At 47.8% G+C, this 25,000-nt stretch overlaps 1 protein-coding gene across 14 annotated transcripts in view; it reads right to left on the reverse strand.

Moving 5' to 3' along the window:
* Positions 1-25,000, reverse strand: part of LOC118213718 (receptor-type tyrosine-protein phosphatase kappa-like) — a 163,320-nt gene that overhangs the window by 51,936 nt on the left and 86,384 nt on the right. For all 14 annotated transcript variants that reach the window (XM_035392917.1, XM_035393518.1, XM_035393153.1 and 11 more), the window contains 2 exons: positions 24,673-24,847; positions 11,426-11,719 (listed from right to left, as the gene is read on the reverse strand). In XM_035392917.1, the coding sequence (XP_035248808.1) occupies positions 11,426-11,719; positions 24,673-24,847 (469 nt within the window). The remainder of the gene's footprint in view (positions 1-11,425; positions 11,720-24,672; positions 24,848-25,000) is intronic.

Below are 25,000 nucleotides of genomic sequence, written 5' to 3' on the forward strand. Positions count from 1 at the left end.
TTAGAAGCGAGATTATCTCCATTTGCTGTTTTTCATGGGTGTCCATCTATCTGTGGGCCGAATTTCCAGTATAGATAAAATAAAGTAACATCAGCAGTTACATCAGCCCTTCTCACCCCCACCACTCCGGACACAAAGAGTCTGTTACACATTCAGTCATGTACCATAGAGTAATCAGTCATGTACCATAGAGTAGCTGTAAACCATTTACTAAAACAGTGACTAAACTGACGACAAGAACGGACCAAACCACATTCCAAATTAGTCACCAAGCCAGCTTCCAAATCAATGACCAAACCTACAACCAAACCTATGACCAAAACTGACCAAACCAGATTCCAAAATAGTCACCAAATCATATTACAAAATGGTGACTAAACCAGATTCATTCCAAAACAGACAGCAGAACAGATTCCAAAACAGTGACTAAACCAGCAATCAAAACCAACTTCTGCTCACAGAATTTACTAGCCAGAGAGAAAGACAGACACAGAGAAAGAGAAAGACAGAGAGAGAAAAAAACAGGCAGACAGAATGAGAAAAAGGAAGAAAAATACAAATAGGTTCTGTAGCTCAACAAGCAGCAAATCCGTCCGGTCTCCTTGTTTGAAATTCAAATTGTTCAGCCTGTGGAGCAGCTGATAAGCATTCTAGCGGAGTCCAGAGTCAACACAGGTTCTAAGACAGAGCACAGGTGGATTATGTGTAATGAAGGAAAGGAGTAAATATCATTAAGGACAGCTAAATCCATCACGGTCATGCCCGCGAAACAGAGTGCAGGATGCTGGGAGCTTTGGAGAAATCAAAGTAGACTGCAATATCACGTCTCACTGTCAGCCCCAAAGCTTTCCTGTGGATGGCTCTTCAAGTACTGCTCAAAGTACAGAATGTGAGCATCATCAGGCCTGACAAGATTAAACCCTGCGACCTTCACCCCAAACCCTGGAACCTTAATCTCAAACTCTACAACCTTCACCCCAAGCCCTGTGACCTTCATCCCAAACCCTGTGACCTTAACCCCAAGCCCTGCGACTCTTACCCAAAACCCTGTGACCTTCATCCCAAACCCTGGAACCTTAATCTCAAACTCTACAACCTTCACCCCAAGCCCTGTGACCTTCACCCCAAGCCCTGTGACCTTCATCCCAAACCCTGTGACCTTAACCCCAAGCCCTGCGACTCCTACCCAAAACCCTGTGACCTTCATCCCAAACCCTGCGACCTTCACCCCAAACCCTGGAACCTTAATCCCAAACCCTGCAACCTTTATCCCAAACCCTGCGACCTTAACCCCAAGCCCTGCGACTCCAACCCAAAACCCTGTGACCTTCATCCCAAACCCTGCGACCTTCACCCCAAACCCTGGAACCTTCACCCCAAACCCTGGAACCTTTATCCCAAACCCTGCGACCTTCACCCCAAACCCTGGAACCTTAATCCCAAACCCTGTGACCTTCATCGCAAACCCTGCAACCTTCACCCCAAAACCTGTGACCTTCACCCCAAACCCTGTGACCTTCATCCCAAACCCTGTGACCTTAACCCCAAGCCCTGCGACTCCTACCCAAAACCCTGTGACCTTCATCCCAAACCCTGCGACCTTCACCCCAAACCCTGGAACCTTCATCCTAAACCCTGTGACCTTCACCCCAAACCCTGGAACCTTCATCCCAAACCCTGCGACCTTCACCCCAAACCCTGCAACCTTCATCCTAAACCCTGCAACCTTCACCCCAAACCCTGCGACCTTTACCCCCAACTGTGCGACCTTCACCCCAAACCCTGTGACCTTCACCCCAAACCCTGCGACCTTCACCCCCAACTCTGCGACCTTCACCCCAAAGCGTGACCTGTGACCCTGGGGCTAGCACACACACAGTTATCATATGGCACAATGCTGTTTGTGGGGACCTTTGAGCAGTTCCTGTATTACGCTGCTGTGCTGCATAGCAACAGCACACAGAATTCCATCCTTCGTCACATTTCTGCAGATGAAAAGCAGTTTTTTTTCTCTCCTTCACTCCGGAATGATGAGGCGAGGAGCGGGAGGCTGGGTGTCAAAACTCAACCGAGAGACGGAGGAAAAAAAGCATTTCCATCTAAATGACATTTCCTTCGTACCCTCCGATAATCCAGGCTATGTTTGTCAGAGCAGCAGCACTGGGCTCATGAAGGCGTTGTTGTTTACGATGATGTGTGAGATTGAGGGAAGGGGGGTGTATGGGGGGGGGCTGAACAAACATTAATCACCAACCCTTTATCTGTCATCTTCCTCTGTACGCCTGAACCCTCGCTCCCTCAAAACCAGCGCTTGCTTCTCCTTTCCACAGGTGGCATAATGATCTATTTAACATGAGCCAGCCAGTGGAGAGGAGATAACTCACACACACCGCCATTCGCCGTAAAGTCCCCGCACCGCGCAAACTTTGCCGGAACAATCACGGTTTTACAAGAATAGGTCACAACAACTCGGTCTCCTGCTGCAGAACTCACAAAAAAGGGAAGATGTGATTTGAGGTGTGGGAATATAGTCTATCACTGTGGGGTTTGCAAATGTGCTCTTGGTTATCAGACACTCACTGTCCAAAGATGGGCAGTGAGAAGATCAGCCTGGTACACAAAACCAGGAACATTACCTCTCTGTGATTGTGTGACACACACACACACACACACTCACTCACACACATACACGTATGCACACACACAGAGACACACACATACATACACGCATGCACACACACACAGACACACACACATGCACACACACACATACACGCATGCACACACACACACACATACACGCATGCACACACATATAGTTATCTCTCCTGATCTGTCGATGGGGAGAAGTCTGAATGTTGGAACAGATATATCATTTCCTGCAGTGGGAACTCATCCATGCGAATAAAGGGATGTTAAAATGAAGGAGTTTTACACTTTCTCAGAATCAGACTTCACTATTTAAATTGATTTGAAAGCAGCTGCACAGTTCTCATGGAGATATATAGGACAAGAAAATCACTGCATTGCATGAAATAATGCTCTCTGAAATACCATCTAGAAACAGTAAGTATATTACCCAAAGTGAAATGAAGCTCATATGAATGTCTGTTTAAAAACATCTGCTGAAGTGATGAATCAGACGTTTGGGGCTGTTCTACAAAAAAGCCACCATTGTACTTTAATCCCTTCTGTAGTCCCCCTGCTTAACAAAAGCCTGAAAATGACTTACCCAAAATAAAATGGTTCCTATTCTTGAACCCTTTTGACTACAAACATAATGGTCTCTTCTGAAAGGTAACCCTCGCCAGTTTGTTTTCCAAAAGTCAGAATGACTATTACCGAAAGTAAGTAACAGAAGCTCAAACAGAGTGGAGCTGGAAGTTTTATCACTGCAAAGATTTTATTTTTTTTGAGTGGGTACAGATGCTCGTGGGTGTGCCTGTTAGAAACACAATAGAGCCACAATTCTGGATGAATGCTGGTTCAAATTTGATGACAATACCACCAAAAATGAGCATTCTGCCAAAAATGAGCATTCTGCCAAAAATGAGCATTCTGCCAAAAATGAGCATTCTGACAAAAATGAGCATTCTGCCAAAAATGAGCATTCTGACAAAAATGAGCATTCTGCCTTGTTTATCCCTAGGCCGAAAAAAAAAACAAAAAACATCTGGGGACGCCAAAAGGACACTTGTAAATATATTGTATGCTGTACATACATACATATATATATATACATATAGTATACTATATGCTAGTGGAAGGTCTGCACTGAAATGACCTTACTTTCCCCCTGTCTGTCACCCAGCCTCTCCCTCTCCTCCTCTCTCCACCTCTCCCTCTCCTCCTCTCTCTCCCTCTCCTCCTCTCTCCACCTCTCACTCCTCACCCCCCCTTTGCCACCTCTGACAGCAGCAGGTCTGGAAGATTGTATAAAATAACTACATTAGCTATCAGGTTTACTAATCCGTTGATTGAGGTCCATTGATTGAAGTTTTCTTTAAATACCCCAACCCATCAACATGTCAAACACATCCCTCAATTTCATATGCCACATTTATTATTCAAAATCAGGCATATTCCTTATTTATAAGCATACTGAATAATAATAAACACATTTTGAGAATGCATTTAGATGCTGAGAAATATAAAATGGGATCAAGTCCTTCAATGAACATGCCATCTGCTGTCAGAGCTCCTCAGAAATATTCACTCAGAGAAGTGATTTCTTCCAAGGTGAGGCTTCTGTTTAGACAACAAAATGGTGAGGCTTCTGTTTAGACTTATTGTTATTGTAAAACAACAACCTTTTAAGGCTAAAATTCTCAATAACTATTTTGCTGGTGCGTACTAATGGTTTGCTTACACAGGAGAAACAACCATGTGTTCTTTTTGCAAGCCTAACGGCCTATACAGCATTAGAAACATATTTTCATTGGTTAACAATTTTAAATGCTTCTCTGTCATCACTTTGCCACTGGCAAACAATGTAAACAATGGACATTCTATTGATGTTTCTCCAAGTTAGCATGTTTTTGGGACTAAAACTTACGATGGATTCTGTTCGCAGGATCCTTGCCATAATAAGGATGCCGACTTTAAAGTCGTCTGTGGATTTCCAAAATGCTTAGAAGTTTAGAACCCTTTAAGCTCTACAGAAAGAACATTGAACACAATAAACAGTGGTGTATTCTATGACCAGATTAATAGAAAATATCACCGTAAAAAAGGTTATATAAAATGAAGTTTCCTGGAAATAAGAAAATGTTAGAAAATGAAGGCCAGGGAAAGAATGAAGCCACTCACACATCCATCCATCCATTATCTATACTCGCTTATCCTGGGCAGGGTCCATCCATTATCTATACCCACTTATCCTGGGCAGGGTCCATCCATTATCTATACCCGTTTATCCTGGGCAGGGTCCATCCATTATCTATACCCGCTTATCCTGGGCAGGGTCCATCCATTATCTATACTCGCTTATCCTGGGCAGGGTCCATCCATTATCTATACTCGCTTATCCTGGGCAGGGTCCATCCATTATCTATACCCGCTTATCCTGGGCAGAGTCCATCCATTATCTATACTCGCTTATCCTGGGCATGGTGCCACTCACACATAATAGGAAAAAGTCCAGCCAACCAATCACCCTGCCTTGATATGAGTCGTGAGCATATCGTAGCACAAACGGACATTATTTGCTACAACTGTCTGCTGTGTTTATTTTTTAAGTCCAATAATCTTTTTTTTAAAAGCAAATTATGACAAAATAAGTGCGGCAGATTAAAAGTTTTATCACTTGCCCAGTATAAAATAAATTTGTGTTTTGCTCTCCTAAAAATAGACGTAAGAGCTCGTCAGAGACGGCACGGGGGGTGGGGGGTGGGGGGTGGGGGTTGGGGGGGGGGGGGGGGCGTTCTGTTCATGGCTTGTTTGAAACAGGCTGTGTCAGCTCTAGATTGCCGTAAAACCTGGTCTGATCACATGTTCGCTGTTCTGGAAAGACTGCGCTTGAAATAAGGCCCCCGGGGGGGCTTCTGTGCAGGCGAAGACGCCACGCACCTCACAGCAAGCTGCTATTGGCTGATATCTGTGACGGAGGCTGCTATTGGCTGGTATCCGAGACGAAGAGAGCGCGCTCCTGTCAGACTCTGTCTGCCACTTCTCGAGTCGTTCATGAGCAAGCATCCACACTTTAATACAAACACCTCATTAGTGCCTCGCTCTCAAGCAAACAGCCACTACAAAGGCCATATTTATTCAGGCAAGATATACAAAAAAGGCAAGGATTTATGAAAAATAATAATACAATAAAATATTATTCTTCATAAAAATAATTTATAAAAAATTTTATTTAAAAAAATCATAATTCAAATAAAGATATTTTTATAGAAGCGTATTTGTTAACAAAAATGTCAAAATAATACGAATAATCTATTGCTACTACTACTCCTACTACTACTAATAATACAATAAAATATCCTAATTAAAGATATTTTTATAGAAGCATTATTATTAACACATTTTCCAAATAATACAAATAATTTATTACTACTACTACTACTACTATTATTATTATTATTATTATTATTATAAAATGAAATATAATACAATTTATAATAAAATTATAATTAAAGATCTTTTTTATTAGAACATTATTATTAATAAACATTTCCAAATAATAGGAATAATTTACAACAACTACTACTACTACTACTACTACTACTACTACTACTACTACTAATGATAATAATAATAATAATAATAATAATAAGCACTTCAGTCAGATAATTGACCCAACACACAGGAAACAGCAGAACTGTTCTGAACACTTCAGTCAGATAACTGACCCAACACACAGGAAACAGCAGAACTGTTCTGAGCACGAGCATCAGGTAACTGACCCAACACACAGGAAACAGGGCCTTGGAAGCCACAACCTCACTCACAGGATGCTGCAGAACTGCTTCTCTCAAAAAAGTTTGATTTAAGCTGATTACTTCAGAATCATTTTAAAGACCAAAAAAAAGAAAAAAAAAACAATTACACACCACTCTTGAAAAAAACAGTTATCAATGAATATTTAAATTGCTTTCTGAAACATCAATTTGAAGAAAAAAAAGAAAAAAGAATGAGCCTTTGAAAGATATGAACCATCAGTCGCTGAAGGCGAAAAAAGCAGAAATAATCAGCAGCAGATAAAGCCGGCTTCATAATCGCCTCCCCAGCCACAGACCAGATCAAAATCAATATCAGCATGTGAGGCTTCATCCTGGCTGAGGCTAGAAAGCACTGGGGCTTCTTGTGAGCCTGCACAGCCTGCCCTCTCCTACAGCAGCACAGCCTGCTCTATACAACAGCAGCAGCACAGCCTTCTCTCTCCTACAGCAGCAGCACAGCCTGCTCTCTCCTACAGCAGCAGCACAGCCTGCTCTCTCCTACAGATGCAACACAGCCTGCTCCCTCCTAGAGCAGCAGCACAGCCTGCTCTCTCCTACAGTAGCAGCACAGCCTGCTCTATACAACAGCAGCAGCACAGCCTGCTCTATACAACAGCAGCAGCACAGCCTGCTCTATACAACAGCAGCAGCACAGCCTGCTCTATACAACAGCAGCAGCACAGCCTGCTCTCTCCTACAGCAGCAGCACAGCCTGCTCTCTCCTACAGATGCAACACAGCCTGCTCCCTCATAGAGCAGCAGCACAGCCTGCTCCCTCCTAGACCAGCAGCACAGCCTGCTCTCTCCTACAGATGCAACACAGCCTGCTCCCTCCTAGAGCAGCAGCACAGCCTGCTCTCTCCTACAGCAGCAGCACAGCCTGCTCTATACAACAGCAGCACAGCCTGTTCTATACAACAGCAGCAGCACAGCCTGCTCTCTCCGACAGTTACAGCACAGCCTGCTCTCTCCTACAGATGCAACACAGCCTGCTCCCTCCGACAGTTACGGCACAGCCTGCTCTCTCCTACAGATGCAACAAAGCCTGCTCTATACAACAGCAGCAACAAAGCCTGCTCTCTCCTAGAGTTATAGCACAGCCTGCTCTCTCCTACAGCAGCAGCACAGCCTGCTCTCTCCTACAGCAGCAGCACAGCCTGCTCTCTCCTACAGCAGCAGCACAGCCTGCTCTCTCCTACAGTTACAGCACAGCCTGCTCTCTCCTACAGCAGCAGCACAGCCTGCTCTCTCCCATAGTAGCAGCACAGCCTGCTCCCTCCTACAGCAGCACAGCCTGCTCTCTCCTACAGCAGCAGCACAGCCTGCTTTCTCCTACAGCTGCAGCACAGCCTGCTCTCTAGCACAGCAGCACAACAATTTCCAGAGAAAAAAATTTTGACAAAACCAAGAAAATGACGTTGAGCCACTGAAAAGAGGAACAAGCTGAGCTTCTGAAAAAGAGGTCATCTTTCTTAGAAAAGATTTATTTGGAGAAACATCAACCACACATGCACATAACAACATGCCCATAACCCTTTATATTTTGATTGATTCAACTATAGCAATAACTAAATCATATCATTTATTTTAGCACCATTAAATAAAATATAAATGTGTGAATAGTAAATAGTAAATTATTCCCACATTTGAACATATTTCTGGGGTGGGTGGGTGGCTGTTTCAGCACTTTGAGCAGAGGGAGGCTGTGTGAGCAATACTGGGGTGGGTGGGAGATGTTTGAGCATTATTGGGGTCCCCCAGTGTGAGTGTAATTGGGGGCTTTGAACTGGTGTGCAGGAGCACAGTGGTACTCTGTTTTCTGTAACAGGTGTGGAGAATGAACACAGAAAAACAGCCCCGTGCTGACAGCCCTAAAATAGACTCCCATCTACAGAGGGCTCACAAATATACTACCCTGCATGAACTCCAAAAACACACCTATACACACAGTGACAAAAACACTACTCAGCACAAACTACAAAAACACACCTTTACACACAGTGACAAAAACACTACCCTGCATGAACTCCAGAAACACACCTTTATACTCAGTGACAGAAACACAACTGTACACACACACACCAAAAACACACCTTCACACACAGTCACAACAACACTACTAAATACACACTCTGAAAACACATCTTTACACAGTTACAAAACACAACTCTACACGCACACACACACACCAAAAAAACACCTTTACACACAGTGATAAAAACACAACTGTGCACACACTCCAAAAACACACCTTTACACAGTGACAAAAAACACTACCCTGCATGAACTCCAAAAAAACACCTTTACACGCAGTGACAAAAACACTACCCTGCACACACTCTGGAAATGCACCTTTACACAAAGTGACAAAAACACAACTGTGCACACACTCCAAAAACACACCTTTACACACAGTGACAAAACACTACCCTGCACACACTCTGAAAATGCACCTTTACACACAGTGACAAAACACTACCCTGCACACACTCTAAAAAACACACCTTTACACACAGTGACAAAGCACTACCCTGCACACACTCTAAAAACACACCTTTACACAGTGACAAAACACTACCCTGCACACACTCTAAAAACACACCTTTACACACAGTGACAAAACACTACCCTGCACACACTCTAAAAACACACCTTTACACACAGTGACAAAAAATACACAAATATATTACATAATCAATCAATCACTGTTTTTGTACAGGAGCCTGATCGCTACAGACATACATGATTCAAAGTTGTACAAAGTCGGAATGAATAATGGAAATAGCAAACAACAGAAAACATGATTCAAAGTAAGTTATATGGGGATGGACTGAATAATAGTGGCACCTAACAACAGAAAACATGATTCAAAGTAAGTTGCACAGTGTTGGACTGAATAATGGTAACACCATACATGGATATCAAGTAACTAATGAGAGGCAGACCACACTTAGCCCACAGAGCAGCTTTAGTCTTTCCCAGGCCGTTGTCATACATGTTCTGAATGTGTACTGGGAAATGGGGCCAGAAGGAAAGTCTCCAGTCTGAGGGACAGGGGGGTAGAAATCTAGCTTTGCACTACTCCAGAACCCCTCATAAAGATTCAACCATGTTCACATTCACTGATTATGGAAGCCGAAGCCATGAGAAAAATTTTAGGTCAACCTAGTGCTCAGAAAACCCCTCTTGAATTAGCTTAGCAGTGCATATAGGGCGTTATCATCCTGGAATATGTGGACACCTTGACTGTTATACCATGAGATGGCTGACTCACTCACTAGGGGCAGAAGGTGATTCTGCTCTGACTCACTGGGGCAGCAGGTGATTCTGCTCTGACTCACTCACTGGGGGCAGCAGGTGATTCTGCTCTGACTCACTGGGGGCAGCAGGTGATTCTGCTCTGACTCACTCACTGGGGGCAGCAGGTGATTCTGCTCTGACTCACTCACTGGGGGCAGCAGGTAATTCTGCTCTGACTCACTGGGGCAGCAGGTGATTCTGCCCTGACTCACTGGGGCAGCAGGTGATTCTACTCTGACTCACTGGGGGCAGCAGGTGATTCTGCTCTGACTCACTGGGGCAGCAGGTGATTCTGCTCTGACTCACTCACTGGGGGCAGCAGGTGATTCTGCTCTGACTCACTCACTGGGGGCAGCAGGTGATTCTACTCTGACTCACTGGGGCAGCAGGTGATTCTGCTCTGACTCACTGGGGGCAGCAGGTGATTCTGCTCTGACTCACTGGGGGCAGCAGGTGATTCTACTCTGACTCACTGGGGCAGCAGGTGATTCTGCTCTGACTCACTGGGGGCAGCAGGTGATTCTGCTCTGACTCACTGGGGGCAGCAGGTGATTCTGCTCTGACTCACTGGGGCAGCAGGTGATTCTGCTCTGACTCACTGGGGGCAGCAGGTGATTCTGCTCTGACTCACTGGGGCAGCAGGTGCTGCCCAATAAACCCAAAACACTGAGCAATATGCTCACCCCCCATGGGAGAGTGCTCACCCCTCATGTCCAAGTGATAAAAATTATTCTCCTGCAAACATGAGCAAAATCTCTAAATTTATGTTACTCACAGCCTCTCCATTTCTCAAATCCAGCATTTTTCCAAGTCCAGCATTTTTTTCAAATCACACATTTTTTCTCAAATCTGGCAGTTTTTAGCGCTGAACAAACACAGTTACGAGTGGAGAAAAATCTTCTGGCTGATACCATAAGTGAGGGGGAGTGGGGGGGGGGGATAAATTCTGACCGGATCACAGCAGAAAAACTGCAGTTGCTGTGCTCTCTGGGTAGCACACAGGAAGGGCTTAGAGGTGAGTTGGGGTTAGTTTGGGAGTGAGTTTAGGGGCGTGTTTGGGGGTGAGTTAGGGGGTGTGCTCGGGGGCTAGTTTGGGGGTAAGTTTAGGGGTGAGTCAGGGGGTGGGTTAGAGGGGGGAGTTTAGGGGTGAGTTAGGTGGTGAGTTTGGGGGCATGTTTGGGGTGAGTTAGGGGGTGTGTTTGGGGGTTAGTTTGGGGGTGAGTTTTGGGATGTGCTTGGGTGAGTTTGGAGATATGTTTGGGGGTGAGTTAGGGGGTGCATTTGGGAGTGAGTTTGGGAGTGCGTTTAGGGGTGAGTTTAAGGATGTTTTAGGGGGTGAGTTTGGGGATGTACTTGCATAAGTTTGGGGGTGCGTTTAGGGGTGAGTCAGGGGGTGGGTTAGAGGGGGGAGTTTAGGGGTATGTTTAGGGGTGAGTTAGGGGGTGAGTTAGAGGGGTGAGTTTGGGGGTACGTCTGGGGGTATGTTTAGGGGTGAGTTAGGGGGTGAATTTGGGGGTGAGTTTAGGGGTATGTTTAGGGGTGAGTTAGGGGGTGAATTTGGGGGTGAGTTTAGAGGTGAGTTAGAGGGTTGAGCTTAGGGGTGAGTTAGGGGGTGAATTTGGGGGTGAGCTTAGGGGTGAGTTAGGGGCTGAGTTTGGGGTTGGGTTCGCCAGACTGACCTGCGCACTTGGTCCTGGTGATGAGTGCGGGTCCGGGCTGGCCGGTGCCCCCCTCTCCGGGGCGGGTGAGCAGTACACGGATCTCATACTCGGTGTCGGGGTCCAGGTGCCACAGCTTGTAGGTGGGACTGTTCACCACGTGTGTCTCCGTCCAGCTGCCCGACGTCATGCGGTACTCCACCTCCTTCGTCACTATCGGCCCGTCCCCAAATATGGAGTTGGCGTTGAGCTGGATCTCCAGGTAGGTGGGGCCCACAGACAGCAGCTGTGGCGGGGCGATGGGGCGCGGAGGTTCTGAGGGTTGCCATGGAGACCAGGAAGAAGAGGAATATTATGGAATGATAGCGGCATCAGGAAAGGAGAGAGCAGCATGAATGGGACAAAGAGTCTGCATGATCCCACTGAGTTTAGAACAATCAACCCCAGAGACAGAACAGCGAAGAGTGCATCTGCTCAGGTAAAGCAGGCAGCGCGGTCTGACTGACCCACTCAGGTAAACGCCTGACATACCTGACCACACCTGACATACCTGAACACACCTGACACATGTGGCACACCTGAACACATCTGACATACCTGAACACACCTGACACATGTGGCACACCTGAACACACCTGTCATTCCTGAACACACCGGTCACAGAAGGTAGTTCAGTGTCCTTCTCGCTGCAGGGAGCATCAGCCCACAGGCACACTAAGGGAATGTGAGATTAAGCTCCACCCTTTTAAGCCTAAACCTGAACGTGGCTGTTTGGACATGTTGGGTATTTGTGGCTGTAAAATAGTGATATATTCTGCTATCATCAAAGGCTATACGGCAGCTGATTCAGCACAAACTCAGTTTCCTGTATAAGCCTGTTATTGAACTATACTATCCAACAGTAAATATAAAGAAAAACATAAAAACGGAACAGACATTTTTAATTGTTAACAAAAAACATCAATTCACACAGATTGAAACTATTTGAATTTAAAAAATGAAATAAATAACACTCCTTGAACATTCAGCAGTTACTGTGACTGCTAACTCATATGGTTGTGGCGATACAGAATGCTAAACATGGAGTATACACACATGATGGTGGCGACATGTTCAGTTTAAACAGGTTAAGGGGGGATGTGAGATTAGGCTTAAGGGAAGTGAGAAAGAGAAGTGAGAATGTGAGATTAGGTTTAAGGGAAGAATAAACTGGACAGTTGGTCTCCCTAGCTATTTCCCCTTCTCGTACTCAATACTTCTGCTACATCACATTTTTATTTAATGATCAAACTGTGCATTTTTATGCCTGTTTTACCTCAGTTCCGCTCTTTGGAGTAATAACACGTAAAAGTTCCACAGTAATTATGTGATTTAATTAGTCCCAGAAACCACATGCTGCGCCAAACTATCACACCGTTTCAGACAAAGCAGATGGTTCGCCAGCCAGCCTGGCTCCTGCACGCCATGGCAGGGAGGGAGACAGCTCACAATAAAACCCGCGGAAATATAAACTCTAACGGCCAAAACACACAACACCCACACCATAAAGCACAGCTAAATATCCACCATTATCACCGAAGCCCATGACAGCCATGCTGACGGACATGCACAATACCCAAGTCCCCCTAAACCTGTGAAATGTCCAAGTCCCCCTAAACCTGTTAAATGTCTGCCATCTGCAGAGATAAACATTCCCTTTCGTCTGCGGTCGTCCCTGCAGTGATCTGTCCATCGCACAAACACAGGCATTGGGGCTTTCCCTCAAGGCCTCCATCAGCTAACTGAGCTGAATACAGACTGTCGCACAGGTGATGCTAATAATAATAATAAAATTACGATGATGTGTCTCCAATTATTCAAAGGCCACATATTGCCAAACAAATTAATATATGAGTTTATGAAATAACTTGCAGTTTTGGTTTTGCTTAAATTATGGATGCATTTTAATTAGTGTGCAAATGAGGAACTAATTTATTTTTACATCATAACAATATTCTGGCAGGGGCCATGGTGAGTGATTCAGTGTGAGTGTGTGTGTGTGTGAGTGTGTGAGTGTGTGTGAGAGAGAGTGTGTTTGAGTCTGTGTGCCTGACAGATTGCGTGTGTGTGTGTGTGTGTGTGTGACAGCAAGAGAGAAAGAGAGAGAGTGTGTTTCTGTCTGTGTGCCTGACAGATTGTGTGTGTGTGTGTGTTAGAGAGAGTTTTTGTGTGCCTGACAGATTCTGTGTGTGTGTGCATTTGTGTAAGATTGTGTGTGTATGCCCATGTTTTACATGAGTGTAACACTGTATAACATAACATAACATAACATAATGATGACAACAGGCCATTCAGCTCAACACTGATTGCCATTTTGAATGTGTGTGTTTATGTATGTGTAAGGTTGTGTGTGCCTGTGTGCAAGATCGCAGGTGCATTTGTATAAGGTTGTGTGTGCATGTGCAGTATTATGTGTGTACATGTGTGCAATATTGTATGTGTGTGTAAGAGTGTGTGTGTGTGCGTGTAAGAGTGTGTGTGTGTGTGTATGTGTGTGAATGTAAGAGTGTGTGTCTGTGTATGTGTAAGAGTGTGTGTGTGTTTGTTTGTGTGTGTGTGTGTGTGTTTGTGTAAGAGTGTGTGTGTGCGTGTTTGTGTAAGAATGTATGTTTGTGTGTGCACGTGTGTGTATGTAGGAGTGTGTGTGTAAGAGTGTGTGTGTGTGTGTAAGAGTGAGTGTGTGTGTGTAAGAGTGTGTGTGTGTGTGTGTGTGTGTGTGTAAGAGTGTGTGTGTGTTTGTGTAAGAGTGTGTGTGTGTGTTTGTGTAAGAGTGTGTGTGTGCGTGTTTGTGTAAGAGTGTATGTTTGTGTGTGCACGTGTGTGTATGTAGGAGTGTGTGTGTAAGAGTGTGTGTGTGTCTGTGTGTGTGTGTGTGTGTGTGTGTGTAAGAGTGAGTGTGTGTGTGTGTAAGAGTGTGTGTGTGTGTGTGTGTGTGTGTGTGTAAGAGTGAGTGTGTGTGTGTGTAAGAGTGTGTGTGTGCGTGTTTGTGTAAGAGTGTATGTTTGTGTGTGCACGTGTGTGTATGTAGGAGTGTGTGTGTAAGAGTGTGTGTGTGTGTGTGTGTGTGTGTGTGTGTATGTAGGAGTGTGTGTGTGTGTGTAAGAGTGTGTGTGTGTGTGTGTGTAAGAGTGAGTGTGTGTGTGTAAGAGTGTGTGTGTGTGTGTGTGTAAGAGTGAGTGTGTGTGTGTGTAGGAGTGTGTGTGTGTGTGTGTAAGAGTGTGTGTGTGTGTGTGTGTGTGTAAGAGTGAGTGTGTGTGTGTGTAGGAGTGTGTGTGTGTGTGTGTAAGAGTGTGTGTGTGTGTGTGTGTGTGTGTAAGAGTGTGTGTGTGTGTGTGTAAGAGTGAGTGTGTGTGTGTAAGAGTGTGTGTGTGTGTGTGTGTGTAAGAGTGAGTGTGTGTGTGTGTAAGAGTGTGTGTGTATCTCCGCTGAAGACAGGGAGGAGTGTCGTAGGGCGGTGGAGCATGTAATCCTCTGGGTGAGAAACTCGTCTACACAGAGCTCCCATTAGTTTTCAATTAATGTTCTTCTTTCCTAATTTTATAATCTAATCTATCTCTCTCTTATTAGCATTTCACAGAATGCAGTGTGCAGAAACTGCTTCTAAATTACTTCAGAATATCTGATTTTCTCCTGCCAACTGAATAATGACATCACAAACTGACAAAATTATTGCCCTCACTAATATTCCTGCATAAAAGTATGACTGCTCTAGGTTGAGCGTGACTGCTCTGGGTTGAGTGTGTCTGCTCTGGGTTGAGTGCGTCTGCTCTGGGTTGAGTGTTACTGCTCTGGGTTGAGTGTTTCTGCTCTGGATTGAGTGTGTCTGCTCTGGGTTGAGTGTTTCTACTTTGGGTTGAGCGTGACTGCTCTGGGTTGAGCGTGACTGCTCTGGGTTGAGTGTGTCTGCTCTGGGTTGAGTATGCCTGCTCTGGGTTGAGCGTGTCTGCTCTGGGTTGAGTATGATTGCTCTGGGTTAAGTGTGTCTGCTCTGGGTTGAGTATGCCTGCTCTGGGTTGAGTGTGTCTGCTCTGGGTTGAGTGAGTCTGCTCTGGGTTTGATGGTTTTGAGATCATGTGAAAGGACAGATCATCGACGTTGAAACACAGAGGGGCACACTGGAACTACTAAACCCCTCTCAGCACTGAGTCACTCTCACAGACTGATACTGGAGCACTGAGTCAGTCTCACTGCTGGAGCACTGAGTCACTCTCACTGACTGATGCTGGACCACTGCGTCACTCTAACTGACTGATACTGGAGCACTGAGTCACTCTCACTGACTGATGCTGGAGCACTGAGTCACTCTCACTGCTGGAGCACTGAGTCACTCTCACTGACTGAAACTGACTGGAGCACTGAGTCACTCCCACTGACTGAAACTGCAGCACTGAGTCACTCTCACTGATGGAGCACTGAATCACTCTCACCACTGGAGCACTGAGTCACTCTCACTGCTGGAGCACTGAGTAACTCTCACTGACCGATACTGGCGCACTGAGTCAGTCTCACTGCTAATGCTGGAGCACTGCGTCACTCTCACTGACTGATACTGGAGCACTGAGTCACTCTCACTTCTGGAGCACTGAGTCACTCTCACTGACTGATATTGGCGCACTGAGTCACTCTCACTGCTGGAGCATTGAGTCACTCTCACTGACTGATATTGGCGCACTGAGTCACTCTCTCTGCTGGAGCACTGAGTCACTCTCACTGACTGATATTGGCGCACTGAGTCACTCTCACTGACTGATACTGGCGCACTGAGTCACTCTCACTGCTGGAGCACTGAGTCACTCTCACTGACTGATGCTGGAGCACTGAGTCACTCTCTCTGCTGCAGCACTGAGTCACTCTCACTGACTGATACTGGCGCACTGAGTCACTCTCACTGACTGATACTGGAGCACTGAGTCACTCTCACTGACTGATGCTGGCGCACTGAGTCACTCTCACTGCTGGAGCACTGAGTCACTCTCACTGACTGATACTAGCGCACTGAGTCACTCTCACTGCTGGAGCACTGAGTCACTCTCACTGACTGATATTGGTGCACTGAGTCACTCTCACTGCTGGAGCACTGAGTCACTCTCACTGACTGCTATTGGCGCACTGAATCACTCTCACTGCTGGAGCACTGAGTCACTCTCACTGCTGGAGCACTGAGTCACTCTCACTGACTGATGCTGGAGCACTGAGTCACTCTCACTGACTGATACTGGAGCACTGAGTCACTCTCACTGCTGGAGCACTGAGTCACTCTCACTGACTGATACTGGAGCACTGAGTCAGTCTCACTGCTGGAGCACTGAGTCACTCTCACTGACTGATGCTGGACCACTGCGTCACTCTAACTGACTGATACTGGAGCACTGAGTCACTCTCACTGACTGATGCTGGAGCACTGAGTCACTCTCACTGCTGGAGCACTGAGTCACTCTCACTGACTGAAACTGGAGCACTGAGTCACTCTCACTGACTGAAACTGCAGCACTGAGTCACTCTCACTGATGGAGCACTGAATCACTCTCACCACTGGAGCACTGAGTCACTCTCACTGACCGATACTGGCGCACTGAGTCAGTCTCACTGCTAATGCTGGAGCACTGCGTCACTCTCACTGACTGATACTGGAGCACTGAGTCACTCTCACTTCTGGAGCACTGAGTCACTCTCACTGACTTAAACTGGAGCACTGAGTCACTCTCACTGCTGGAGCACTGAGTCACTCTCTCTGCTGGAACACTAAGTCACTCTCTCTGCTGGAGCACTGAGTCACTCTCTCTGCTGCAGCACTGAGTCACTCTCACTGACTGATATTGGCGCACTGAGTCACTCTCACTGCTGGAGCATTGAGTCACTCTCACTGACTGATATTGGCGCACTGAGTCACTCTCTCTGCTGGAGCACTGAGTCACTCTCACTGACTGATATTGGCGCACTGAGTCACTCTCACTGACTGATACTGGCACACTGAGTCACTCTCACTGCTGGAGCACTGAGTCACTCTCACTGACTGATGCTGGAGCACTGAGTCACTCTCTCTGCTGCAGCACTGAGTCACTCTCACTGACTGATACTGGCACACTGAGTCACTCTCACTGACTGATATTGGCGCACTGAGTCACTCTCACTGCTGGAGCACTGAGTCACTCTCACTGACTGATATTGGCACACTGAGTCACTCTCACTGACTGACACTGGAGCACTGAGTCACTCTCACTGACTGATGCTGGCGCACTGAGTCACTCTCACTGCTGGAGCACTGAGTCACTCTCACTGACTGATACTAGCACACTGAGTCACTCTCACTAACTGATACTGGCGCACTGAGTCACTCTCACTGACTGATGCTGGAGCACTGAGTCACTCTCACTGACTGATACTGGCGCACTGAGTCGCTCTCACTGCTGGAGCACTGAGTCACTCTCACTGACTGATGCTGGAGCACTGAGTCACTCTCACTGACTGATACTGGAGCACTGAGTCACTCTCACCACTGGAGCACTGAGTCACTCTCATTGCTGGAGCACTGAGTCACTCTCACTGACTGATACTGGAGCACTGAGTCACTCTCACTGACTGATACTGGAGCACTGAGTCACTCTCACTGACTGATGCTGGCGCACTGAGTCACTCTCACCGCTGGAGCACTGAGTCACTCTCACCGCTGGAGCACTGAGTCACTCTCACTGCTGCAGCACGGAGTCACTCTCACTGCTGCAGCACTGAGTCACTCTCACTGACTGATGCTGGCGCACTGAGTCACTCTCACTGACTGATACTGGAGCACTGAGTCACTCTCACTCCTGGAGCACTGAGTCACTCTCACTGACTGATGCTGGAGCACTGAGTCACTCTCACTGCTGGAGCACTGAGTCACTCTCACTGACTGATGCTGGAGCACTGAGTCACTCTCACTGCTGGAGCACTGAGTCACTCTCACTGACTGATGCTGGAGCACTGAGTCACTCTCACTGCTGGAGCACTGAGTCACTCTCACTGACTGATACTGGAGCACTGAGTCACTCTCACTGACTGATGCTGGAGCACTGAGTCACTCTCACTGCTGGAGCATTGAGTCACTCTCACTGCTGGAGCACTGAGTCACTCTCATTGACTGATACTGGAGCACTGAGTCGCTCTCACTGCTGGAGCACTGAGTCACTCTCACTGCTGGAGCACTGAGTCACTCTCACTCACTTCCTGCTGGAAAACCACAGCTGGGGCCAAATATAATCTGCCACATTATAATTTCCCAGAATGCAGAGTGTGTGGACTCCTTTTAGCAGAACATGATTTTAAAAGTTAACAGACCAACGGATCAAAATCCCCAGAGCGCAGCGCGGCAGCCCTGCTGTGGACCCGAAACCAGCAGGAATCTGTTTCGTATGTTTATTTCTGTTGACGTGTTTCATATGAGATAGATGCAGGATCCTGGACTCTATTTTACCCTCCATTACGAGACAGGCAGCAGCCAGGCCTCGTGGTGGAGCCTAACGATGCTCTTTGAGCGCAGCTTGTCAAGCGGAGCCCTTTCTTCGCGGGGTGAAGAGCTGGCAGGTTGGAGGCTTTTAATCTTCCTTTAAGCAAACGCGTTCGAACCCGCTGGCGGGCGTGACAGTCGCCTCTGCTGCCCGTCAGCTGCGGGGGATTAGAGCAAGCGGCGCAGAGCCCCCAAACGCACACGCCCCCCACACCAAACGCACATGCCCCCCCACCAAACGCACATGCCCCCCCCACCAAACGCACATGCCCCCCCACCAAACGCACATGCCCCCCCACCAAATGCACATCCCCCCCCACCAAACGACACACCCCCCCCACCAAACACACACGCCCCCCCACCAAACGCACACGCCCCCCCCACCAAATGCACACGCCCCCCCACCAAACACACATGCCCCCCCCCCCAAACGCACATGCCCCCCCAACCCCCAAACGCACACGCCCCCCCCAAACGCATACGCCCCCCCCCCCCAAACGCACACGCCCCCCCCCAAACGCACACGCCCCCCTGTTCTCTGCCCCCTCTCCCCCCCCAAACGCGCGGTCATTACCGCCGCGGGCGGAGGGAGCCGCCGCACGCGGATGAAAGCGCCTCGTTCCCGCCGCTGTGTAACGAGCCCGCAGACAGACGGACCGCTAGCCAGCTCTGCGCGGGGAGAACAGCTCAACCCGGGAGGAAATGCTTTCTTTTCAGCCAAAGTTTTACATCAAATACATGTCACTTATGGTGGGGAAACCAGCTCGAACTGCACAGACATAATCTGTAACCTAGTTTCACACGTGAGGCACAAAAATGAAAGCATATTTGTCTTGGACTCTGTTCCAGTTAGTGGCGTTGTGAGTTAATGTGATTGCAGGAGCAGGGGGGGCAGGGGGGGAGACAGGGCAGGAGCAGGGGTGGGGGGTGCAGGGCAGGAGCGGGGGGGGGGGGGGCGGCAGGGCAGGGCAGGAGCGGGGGGGGCGGCCGGGCTGTGTCTCAGAGACTCTGTAATATCCGCGGGAGAAACGCGCCGCAGTGGCTGAGCGGGGGCCTCGCATATCGATACTCCTCAGCGGAAGACTTCCTGGCTGAAGTCTTAATTCCTCTCGGAGAGGACGGAGGCAGCCGGCGGCACGGCCTGTCTCTTCCAGTTTGGGGGGGAGGGCAGCAACGCGCCGCTCGCCTCAGGTCACGCGCGACACTGCGCCCCCCCTGCCAGCTCTTATTAAAGCCAAGCTCAGCCCTGCCCCCAAAATCTCCCATAAAATTACCATCTTTGTGTCCTCATAGCAGGATGTCATCTTTCAGGTTCAGCCAGATATCAAATATGTCACCACAGGTGATATTCAGTGTAGCCCCCCCACACCGGGGTCCTGGGGGGTGGGGGGATGCACAAACACTCCTGGGTTTTACTCCACAGTCCTTTAGATAAACATGACCCCCCACCCCCCCCCCATCCTAGCTCTGCCTGTGGGTCAAAGAGGAAAGGCCCATATTGTCAGGATTTACTGAGCATATGTCCACAGAGGCATTCAATGTGAGAAAACTCACAAACCCTGACTACCCCTAACCCCCAAACCCTGCCTCTCAGTACAGCTACCTCTCATTACTGTAGTTCAGTACTATCATATCTCTATAGTACAGTACTACCATATCTCTCTAGTACACTACTGTCATAACTATGTAGGACAGCATAAGTATCTCTATAGTACAGTACTCTATGTCTGTAGTACAGGTCCACGTGTCTCTGCTGGGCTAATTTACGCACTGCTAACACAAACATACTTCATGCATAATAAAGTGATCAGTTCTATCTCCCTGTGGTAATGTTGGCTTCCATATCCTACATCAAATTTTTCTCAAAATAAACAGATGCTTACTGTGGCTCCATTGATATTTAAAAATCTTTGATCTCTATTTGAAATGTTAATGAGCGCTGCATGGAATATTTATCATGACTTTCAGTCCAAATATTTAAGATTCCCAGATCAGGAATTCTGCTTTCCATGGTAATTGGGCTAACAGCAGAATTCCAGTCCCTCGTTCCCAGCTGATCCACATTTTCTTGCCGTGTCTCTTGATCATAAATCTCATATTCCTCGCTTGGCTCTGAAAATCGTGAGACATTTCCTGACCACAACTTTTTAATAATCTAACAAATATCTTCCATTTATTTGTTTATTTAATGTATCATTTACGCAATGCATCCTGGAGAGAAGCACCATTAAAATGGCCGCCACCTCGTTTTTCACACAAGAATTCACACGATTGTTTAAAAAAAACAGGGACATCCAGAACAAACCACATGAAACAGGCACAGCCACCACTCACGGTAGAGTGTTAAGCCTTTTAAAGCAGCTAATTCCAGTTAGCAGATCTTGCGAGATGTCCCGACACAAGGATGTATAATCATAAATACTACTGTATACAGGAGTAAATATTATATTATTACAGAATTAAAAAGAGCATTTACGTTAGTTAAATATGTTTTTATTTCTTAAGGGTATGAAATGTGATTGTTTTGTAGTTTACTTTCTCTTCACTCATTCATTATTTACTTAACAGCTTCACTGTACGCTGACATTCACTTCATATATGAACACAAAGCAAGAGCTACAGAATTCTCCTCTGTTCATAAAGGATACTACTAGATCAGATCAAGGCCAGATTGTGTCAAAGATTTTAATTATTTGTTTATTGTGTTTGTGGTCATCTTTTATTGTTCTTATTTAAAACAATTGAAACACTCTTTATTATAATGTTACTCTTTCTTTAGCAATGCTATGGCATAAAGCACAATCCTCCCCCTGTCTGTGTAGATTTTGTAAGTTTTAAAGTACAAATGATTTAATTCCTCTCCTGTCAGTGTAGATTTTGTGAGTTTCAAAGTACCACTGATTTCATCTCTTTCCTGTCTGTGTAGATTTGGGGAGATTTAAAGTACCACTGATTTCATCTCTTTCCTGTCTGTGTAGATTTGGTGAGATTTAAAGTACCACAGATTTTAATCCCTCTCCTGTCCGTGTAGATTTGGTGAGGTTTAAAGTACTGCTGATTTTCTTTTGGTCAACTTCACCAACTCTCTGCTGGAACAACAGCAGTATCAGTGACTGAGAACAGAAGAGAGAACGAGAGGAGAGAAGATGTCTGTGCACGACACGGTGAGCCAGGCAGCGGCGTGTCAGATTCTCCCACGTCTCTGTGGCATGTGTGTAGCGTGTGTGTGGCATGTGTGTGGTGTGTGTGAGGCGGTGTGTGGTGTGTGTGTAGCGTGTGTGAGGCAGTGTGTGTGGTAGTGTGTGGTGTGTGTGTGGTGGTGTGTGTGTGGCATGTGTGTAGCGTGTGTGTGTGGTGGTGTGTGGTGTGTGTGCAGCATGTGTGTGGTGGTGTGTGTGTAGCGTGTGTGTGGTGGTGTGTGTGAGGCGGTGTGTGGTGGTGTGTGGCGTGTGTGTGGCGTGTGTGTGTGGTGGTGTGTGGTGTGTGTGCGGCATGTGTGTGGTGGTGTGTGTGTAGCATGTGTGTGGTGGTGTGTGTGGCGTGTGTGTGTGGTGGTGTGTGAAGTGTGTGCAGCATGTGTGTGGTGGTGTGTGGTGTGTGTGTGCGGCATGTGTGTGGTGGTGTGTGTGTGGCATGTGTGTGGTGTGTGTGTGGCGTGTGTGTGGTGGTGTGTGGTGTGTGTGTGGTGGTGTGTGTGTGGAGTGTGTGAGGTGGTGCGTGTGTGGTGTGTGTGGGTGTGTGTGTGGTGTGTGGGTGTGTGTGGTGGTGTGCGGTGTGTGTGTGGTGTGTGTTGGTGTGTGTTTCTGTGTGTGGGTGTGGTGTGTGTGGGTGTGTGTGTGTGGTGGTTGGTGGTGTGGTGTGTGTGTGTGTGTGTGGTGTGTGTGTGTGGTGTGTGTGTGTGTGGTGTGTGTGGTGTGTGTGTGTGTGTGTGTGTGTGTGGTGTGTGTGTGTGGGTGTGTGTGGTGTGTGGTGTGTGTGGTGGTGTGTGGTGTGTGGGTGTGGTGTGTGTGTGTGTGGTGTGTGTGGGTGTGTGTGTGGTGGTGGTGTGGTGTGTGTGTGTGTGGTGTGGGTGTGGTGTGGTGTGTGTGTGTGGGTGTGTGTGGTGGTGTGTGTGTGGGTGTGGTGTGTGTGTGGGGTGGTGTGTGTGTGTGTGTGTGTGTGTGGTGTGTGTGTGTGTGGTGTGTGTGGTGGTGTGTGGTGTGTGTGTGAAGTGTGTGCAGCATGTGTGTGGTGGTGTGTGTGTGGAGTGTGTGCGGCATGTGTGTGGTGGTGTGTGTGTGAGGCGGTGTGTGTGGTGGTGTGTGTGCGACATGTGTGATGTGTGTGTGGTGGTGTGTGTGTGGAGTGTGTGCGGCATGTGTGTGGTGGTGTGTGTGTGGCATGTGTGTGGTGTGTGTGTGGTGGTGTGTGTGCGGCATGTGTGTGGTGGTGTGTGGTGTGTGTGTGGTGGTGTGTGTGCAGCATGTGTGTGGTGGTGTGTGGTGGTGTGTGTGTAGCATGTGTGTGGTGGTGTGTGTGACGCGATGTGTGTGTGGTGGTGTGTGTGAGGCGGTGTGTGTGTGTAGTGTGTGTGTGGTGGTGTGTGTGTGGAGTGTGTGCGGCATGTGTGTGGTGTGTGTGTGGTGGTGTGTGTGCGGCATGTGTGTGGTGGTGTGTGGTGTGTGTGTGGAGTGTGTGGTGTGTGTGTGGTGGTGTGTGTGTGTGTGGGTGTGGTTGTGTGTGTGTGTATGTGTGTGTATGTGTGTGGTGGTGTGTGTGTGGTGTGTTGTGTGGGTGGTGTGTGTTGTGTGTGTGTGTGTGAGTGGTGTAGTGTGTGTGTGGTGGTGTGTGTGTGGAGTGTGTGCGTCAGGGGGTTGGTGTGTGTGTGGTGGTGTGTGTGAGTGGATGTGTGTGTGGTGGTGTGTGTGTGTGTGGTGTGTGTGTGTGTAGTGTGGTGTGGGGGTGTGTGGTGGGTGTGTGTGTGTGTGGGGTGGGGTGGGGTGGTGTGTGGTGTGTGGTGTGTGTGTGTGGTGGTGTGTGTGTGTGTGTGTGTGTGGTGTGTGTGTGTGTGATGTGTGTGTGGGTGGGGTGTGTGTGTGGTGGTGTGTGGGTGTGTGGTGTGTGGTGTGGGTGTGTGTGTGGTGTGTGTGTGTGTGTGTGTGTGTGTGTGGTGTGGTGTGTGTGTGGAGTGTGTGGGGTGTGTGTGGTGTGTGTGGTGTGTGTGTGAGGCGGTGTGTGTGTGGAGTGTGTGTGTGAGGCGGTGTGTGTGTGGAGTGTGTGGTGTGTGTGTGGTGGTGTGTGTGCGGCGTGTGTGGTGATGTGTGTGAGGCGGTGTGTGTGGTGGCGTGTGTGAGGCGGTGTGTGTGTGGTGGTGTGTGTGAGGCGGTGTGTGTGTGGTGGTGTGTGTGCGGCATGTGTGAGGCGGTGTTTGTGTGGTGGTGTGTGTGAGGCGGTGTGTGTGTGGTGGTGTGTGTGCGGCATGTGTGAGGCGGTGTGTGGGGGCGGGTGTAAGGCGGTGTGTGTGAGGCAGTGTGTGTGGAGTGTGTGTGGGGGCGTGTGTGAGGCGGTGTGTGTGTGGAGTGTGTGTGGGGGCGTGTGTAAGGCGGTGTGTGTGAGGCAGTGTGTGTGTGGAGTGTGTGTGGGGGCGTGTGTGAGGCGGTGTGTGTGAGGCAGTGTGTGTGTGGCGTGTGTGGTGTGTGTGTGGTGGTGTGTGTGTGGAGTGTGTGTGGGGCGTGTGTGAGGCGGTGTGTGTGCGGCGGCGGCTCACCGTGGATAATGAGCCGGGCAAAGTTGGACACGCCCGCGCCGCGCTGTGATTGGGTCACGCAGCGGTACAGGTCGCGCTCCTGACTGCTCACTTCCTTCAGACGGAATGACGCAGCGAATCTGCGATGGTTGATGTTCTTCGTGTAAGTCACTGGAATGTCCTCTCCATTTCTCCTCTAAAAAAACAACACAAAAATATTTTTATAAATATGCCCACATTTCAGACAATAGCATTCGAAACCCCAACAGGAAGTGATTTATCAGCAAACAAGTTCTCACAGGCTATAAAAAATGTATCTGTTCATCTGTAAAATATATCATTTTTATTT

Source organism: Anguilla anguilla, chromosome 1 (assembly GCF_013347855.1).
Source record: "Anguilla anguilla isolate fAngAng1 chromosome 1, fAngAng1.pri, whole genome shotgun sequence".
Taxonomy (NCBI): Eukaryota; Metazoa; Chordata; class Actinopteri; order Anguilliformes; family Anguillidae; genus Anguilla; species Anguilla anguilla.